The 6,294-nt window shown below is 49.9% G+C and overlaps 1 protein-coding gene across 1 annotated transcript; it reads right to left on the bottom strand.

Annotated features, from left to right (window-relative positions):
• Window positions 1-1,117: 1,117 nt before the first annotated feature.
• Window positions 1,118-2,671, bottom strand: LOC124683164 (tryptophan decarboxylase 1-like). The gene has a single exon (XM_047217729.1). It carries the CDS (start codon window positions 2,669-2,671, stop codon window positions 1,118-1,120), a length of 1,554 nt encoding a protein of 517 aa, XP_047073685.1.
• Window positions 2,672-6,294: the final 3,623 nt, after the last annotated feature.

The raw sequence follows: 6,294 nt of genomic DNA on the forward strand, positions 1-6,294 counted from the left end.
AACTTTCTGTCACTGAAGGAGAACTTCTAGGACCAGAAGATAGTACAAGGTATAGAAGTATTGTTGGAGCATTACAATATCTGACTCTCACCAGAGCCGGACATAGCTTTTTCTGTCAACAAGGTATGCCAATTTCTTCATGCTCCCACTACTGTACATTGGACAGCAGTAAAAAGAATATTGAGATATGTCAGTGGTACAGTGAGTCTTGGCTTAACCTTTAAAAGATCTTCTTCTACACTAGTTAGTGCCTTCTCAGATGCAGATTGGGCAGGGTGTGTGGATGATAGGAGGTCTACAGGAGGTTTTGCTGTATACTTTGGACCCAACCTAATTTCTTAGAGTGCTAGAAAACAAGCAACAGTGTCAAGATCAAGCACAGAAGCTGAATATAAATCTCTGGCTAATGCCACAACAAAAGTTATTTGGATTGAGTCTTTATTGAAAGAACTGGGAATCCAAAGAAATGAAATCTCATGCTTGTGGTGTGATAATATGGGTGCTACATATCTTTCAGCTAATCCTATCTTTCATGCTAGGACTAAACATATTGAAATTGATTTCCACTTTGTAAGAGAAAGAGTAGCAAAGAAGCAACTTGAGATTAGACTCATTCCATCAAAGGACCAGGTGGCAGATGGTTTCACAAAAGCTTTACCAGCTCGGCAGTTTGAAGAATTTAAGTACAACCTCAACCTTAAGAAGGCTGTGATTGAGGAGGGGTGTTAAAGTATCTGTTATGATACGGAAGTTCAGTTTAAACCCTGACGGAAGTTCAGATAGAGATAGATAGAAGTTCAGATGTATTCGGGGTGATCCGATCGTAACTATAAGATCAGGATCATCCCTTCCTTTTCTCTGTTTGTTGTAACCTTCCGTGTACTCATCCTCTGCCGATGTTGGCATATAAATTAACACGCAACCGATGGATGTCCCCATCGTTAAACCAAAACCCTCTAGCGATCATAGTGCCGAGATCCCACTTACACCTTAATATCTTGTGAGACCATGCTCACCGCGGTTGAAACCCTTTTACAGTATTATTAGCCACTCCACAATATAATAAATAAAAATTTCGAAATAATAAATAATCGAACACATGAATTGAACAACTGGATCATTGCATGATCGGCTCCTCCATGATCTCGGCGGTCGTCTTCTTGATGAGCTCCCACGCGCTTCTCACATGCCGCTCCTCCTGCAACGACGATCCCACCGCGAACCGCAGAACGAATCTGTTGCCGACCACCGTGTGTGCGAGGTAGGCTTTCCCGGACTTGTTGAGCCGGTCCATCAGCACACGGTTCATCTCATCGGCGACTTCCTCCGTCATGGCTCCACTCGCCCTCATCCTGAAGCAAACCAGCGCGAAGTTCCTCGGCACGACGACCTCGAACCGATCGTCGGCACGGACGAGGCCCTCGAAGGTCTTTGCCATGGCGACGTCGCTGCGGATGTGCTCTTGGAGCTTAGCAGTCCCGTATGTGCGCATGACCATCCAAAGCTTTAGCCCACGGAAGCGGCGGCCGACGCCGACCTGCATGTCCTTGAGATCGGTGACCTCGCCGGAGTCTGTAACATCGTTCTTCAGATACTCCGGGTTTGTCTCCAGGGAGTCGCTCAGGCGGTGAGCATCGCGGACCCAGAGACAGGTGCAGTCGAGGCAGGTGAGGAGCCACTTGTGTGGGCTCATGCTGATGGAGTCCACGCGCTCCACGCCGTCGATGTGGTGCCGGAACTCCGGGCAGATGCACGCGCTGCCCGCATATGCGGCATCGACGTGGACCCAGGCATTGAACATGGCGGCGACGTCCGCCACTGCGCCCACCGGGTCGACGGCGTTGGACGACGTGGTGCCTACCGTGGCGCAGATGTACGTTGGCACGAGGCCAGCGTCGGCGTCAGCCTGCATGATCTCGAGCAGCTTCGCCGGGTCTAGCCCGTAGTCCGTATCGGCCCCGGTGGGGATCGATCGGATGTTTGCAGGGTCGAAGCCGGCGAGGCGACACGCCTTGAAGAACGTGGAGTGCGTCTGGTCGGCAGCGTACACCGTAAGCCTCGTGATACCAGACACGCCATCGGAGCCACTCCGGCGCAGCGCGGCGTCCCGCGCGGCGACGAGCGTGACGAGCATGGCCTCGCTTGTGGTCCCGAGGATGACGCCCCCGCCAGTGCCGCGGCCGGCGCCGGTGCGGTTCATGAAGCTTGTGGGCAGGCGCAGGAGCTGCGCGAGCCAGTCGAGCGCGAGCACCTCCATCTCGGTGGCGGCCGGAGCCGCCTGCCACGTGAACCCGACGGTGTTCATGGCCGAGGCGATGAGCTCGCCCGCGATGGCCGCGGCGCTGTTGGTGGACGGGAAGAAGGCGAAGAAGTTGGGGCTGGCCCAGTGCGTCATCCCGGGGACGACGGAGGCCCTGAGCTCCTTCATGGTGACGTCGAACGGCGCGGAGTGCGCCGGTGGGGACGCCGTGAGCTCGTCCTGCAGGTAGCCGGGTTTCACGTCCGGGAGGACCGGCATAGACTCGACGTTGCTGTAGTATTCCGTGATGAAATCGACGGCCTTGTGGAGGTACGCACGCACGTCGTCGGGATTGAGCGGCTGAAAGCTGCCGTCGACGACGCTGTTGTTGAACGCAGGGAAGGCGGCAGGGTTTGCGTCGAGGCTACCCATCTCAGAGCGATTGATCAAATTGATCACGAGGTACGATCACGAAGTATCGTGTTCGATGACTCGTGTAGTCGTGTGTTGTGAGTCGTGAGAGCTGAGCAGGAGGAAGAAGACGCTAGATCGAGATGAGAGATCGCTGGGTGGTGTGGTGCGGAGGGATATATGTGGGAAGGCTTTATATAGGTAGCGCGCGGGACGTGGGCGGGAAGCGGCGTAGCGGGATGGGCGTTTAAACTGGCGATACATGGTTGGTGGAACTGTGCAAGTGCTGCCGTGGTCGCCGGAGCCGTACGTCGTTGTCGGATCGGCACCGCCGTCAACCTCAATCTTAAACCTTACTAACGTAGGTGCACACCGGCACACACACCTGGCATATCCATGAACGGACAACGGGACAACTATCTATGTCAGCTGAAAATTTTGAAAAAGGAAACCGTCGTCTGGGTTTTCTCGCGAGACAGAAGCGAAGTATGTAGTTGGTGGTTTCATGCTTCTTTTTTCCATTGTGCATATAAAACCCAAAATAAGGTTTAGTGTTATTTACTTATTATTACGTGTACATTGTCAAATTTTATTTGTAATTTACATGGAAATGAATTTTTTTTAGCTAAAATTGCAACAAGACAAATTAACGGTTCCCAAGTCAGTCCGTCGACCTAGCTCTAACATAATTATTGGCTGACCTACAACAAGCAAAACTATATTAGTAATATATATAATGACCTCCTACATATACTCTGACGTGAGATCAAGGATTACAAAAGGATGTCCCATTTTTCTCTGCTTTTATATGTTTCTTCCATCTGGTAACTAGCCAGCACAAATGCCTACGGAGCTTAGGATGGCCTCTTAAGGTCTTGACTTCTTACCTACCAATTGATCCAAATATATGCATGACCCAGCATGCTTGAGGCAATATTTCAAGCAGATCCGACGGCCGCCATGACCATCTTCTTGGCCCCTTGGAGGACTGATCTACGGGTGCCGGTGAACGAGGAAGAGTCCTCTCACGTCTCCTTCTCCGGCTTCATCACTAGCTTTGACAACGCAAACTGCGCGGCACCACTCATTTGAGGTAATAGGAAAATATGAATATTTTATTAATTCTTATGTTTTCTTACTATTTCTAAAGATGTATACTTATTTTTAGCTACTAGAAATATTTGTATATTTATTAGCACTTATAAATATGAAAACTTGATAAGTATTGCACGGAAAAATTGTATTAAAAACTATTACTAGATAAATCTTGCATGTATATTTATATTCATCTGGCTCACTTTGGACCTATAAAAAATTATTTACCTTGTTGTAGTGCCGAAAAATGTTAGTCTTCTGGAGTATCAAGTTCGTTTTAGACTTGCCTTGTTGTATAGTTTCATTCTTTTATATGGAACCAGGGAGAACATCACTTTTTTTTAAAGGGGGAAGAGCCCCGCCGGTGATAAATCACCATCCGTCTAAATGTAATGTATATTTAGTTGCCACCAATTATATTTATATTTTCTTCCATGGAGAATTTTAAGATGCACTTTATTTTCCTTAGCATGATCTGAATACTACCTAAAAAACGGTCGATGTCATGTGGCGCTTCCTTTGCCGTGTGCCAAAACAGCACGAAACGCGGTAAAGACAAAGGTTTGTCATGTTTTGTCCAAACAAATACATTGCAAAGACAACTATCACGGTAAGTCCACGCAAAACACAAGGCAAATAAAAATGGCATGGCAAAACTCTAAGAAACCACAATGCGAAGAAATAGACACACAATAAACATCTGTAACGGCAACCACCAGGCACACGCAGCCTAGATAGCCGCATCTGACAGAGCCGTTACAACAAAGACTCTTTGTTGTGTGTTCCCGAACGGACACACGGAAAAACATCTGTAACGGCAACCACTAGGCACACGTTGCCTGGATGGCCACATCTGATGAAGTCATTACGACGATGGCTCTTTGCTCTGTGTCCCCGAGCTGGCACACGGCAAAACATCCGTAATGCTAACCACTAGGCACACATGGCCTGGATGGCCGTATATGACGGAGCCGTTACAACAACAAGTCTTATGTCGTGTGTCCCTGGGACACACGATAAAAAATTAGGGGCCTGTTATCACCAGATTTTGGCTAAATCAGGAGGTGGGCCGCGATTAAGATGGGCTTGGAAGATTGCACATGGAAGATCTATGAAGCGGCCTTGCACGGAGAATTTGGGCTAGGTTGCCCGTGTATCTTTGATTATAGTAGATTGTATCTAGATTAAAAGGTAGAGTTTTACCCGTGCACGGTTTAGTGCACGCCCACATTAGAAAGTCCCCCGGACTATAAATATGTACCTAGGGTTTATGGAATAAACAACAACCAACGTTCAACCACAAACAAATCTCGGCGCATCGCCAACTCCTTCGTCTCGAGGGTTTCTACCGGTAAGCATCATGCTGCCTAGATCGCATCTTGCGATCTAGGCAGCACAAGCCTGCCTACGTTGTTCATGCGTTGCTCGTACTCGAAGCCTTTTTGATGGCGAGCAACGTAGTTATCTTAGACACGTTAGGGTTAGCATTGTTCTTCATATTACATGCTTTCGTAGTGCAACCCTTGCATGTCTAGCCGCCCTTACACCTATCTTAGGTGTAGGGGCGGCACCCCGCTTGATCATAGTTTAGTAGATCTGATCCGTTACGATTGCTCCTTGTTCTACAAGGATTAGTTTAATATCTGCAATAGTTAGGCCTTACAAAGGGGGGGAGAATCCGGCGGCACGTAGGGTGTCGTTCGTTGGCCCTAAGCAGGACGTTCCGAGGATCAACCTCGTGTTGGTTTTTAGGCCTTGTTTAGGATCGGCTTACGATCACCGTGCGTGGCCGCGAGGCCCAACCTGGAGTAGGACGATCCGATTATGCGGTGAAAACCCCACATCGTCGTAGATCTCATTAGCTTTACCTTGATCAAGCAGGACCACCATATATTCGGACACCTCGTCCGAATCATGGGTGGATCGGCTCTTTGAGCCGATTCACGGGATAACCCGAGAGCCGATCGAGGCTCGTATTTAACGTTTACGTGTGTGCCCTGCAGGAAACTAAGCGAGGCATCATCCACACCTTCCTGACCAGGTATAGGTCAGGTGGCACGCCCTTGTGATAAACATCGGTGCGTGCGACCAGGAGGCTTTGCGGGCCGTCGCTCTGAGGGACTGGGGCCAGCCGCAGCCCTAGTTGTTCCCGGCTCTACCGTGTTGCCCGTCTCTGCCCGCCAGGGGGTTTCTGACGTCAACACATTCTAGCACGCCCGGTGGGACAGCCGACGACATCCACGACATCGCCATCTACATCCGAGATGGCGGAAGACACTCCGGTCACGTACGAGGATCTGCCTGATGAGCTCAAGAAGAAACATGACGAGATCAAGGCAACCCTCGAAGCCGAACTCATCGGCTCCTTCCACCGAACCCGCTCCCATGGCGTCAGGTGGAAGGGTTTCGCACCTGAAGGCGCACTCGATGGGGTGGATTCGTCCGCCCCGTCAGAAGAACGCACCAGGACGCTGAAGTACGAGGATCTGCCCGAGGAGCTCAAAAGGAAACATGACGAGATCAAGGCAACCCTCGAAGCCGAACTCATC

The sequence above is a fragment of the Lolium rigidum genome, chromosome 1, assembly GCF_022539505.1.
Source record: "Lolium rigidum isolate FL_2022 chromosome 1, APGP_CSIRO_Lrig_0.1, whole genome shotgun sequence".
Taxonomy (NCBI): Eukaryota; Viridiplantae; Streptophyta; class Magnoliopsida; order Poales; family Poaceae; genus Lolium; species Lolium rigidum.

Excerpts from the sequence above, each read along its gene's own strand:
- LOC124683164 (XM_047217729.1), bottom strand. The coding sequence starts at position 2,671 with ATGGGTAGCCTCGACGCAAACCCTGCCGCCTTCCCTGCGTTCAACAAC.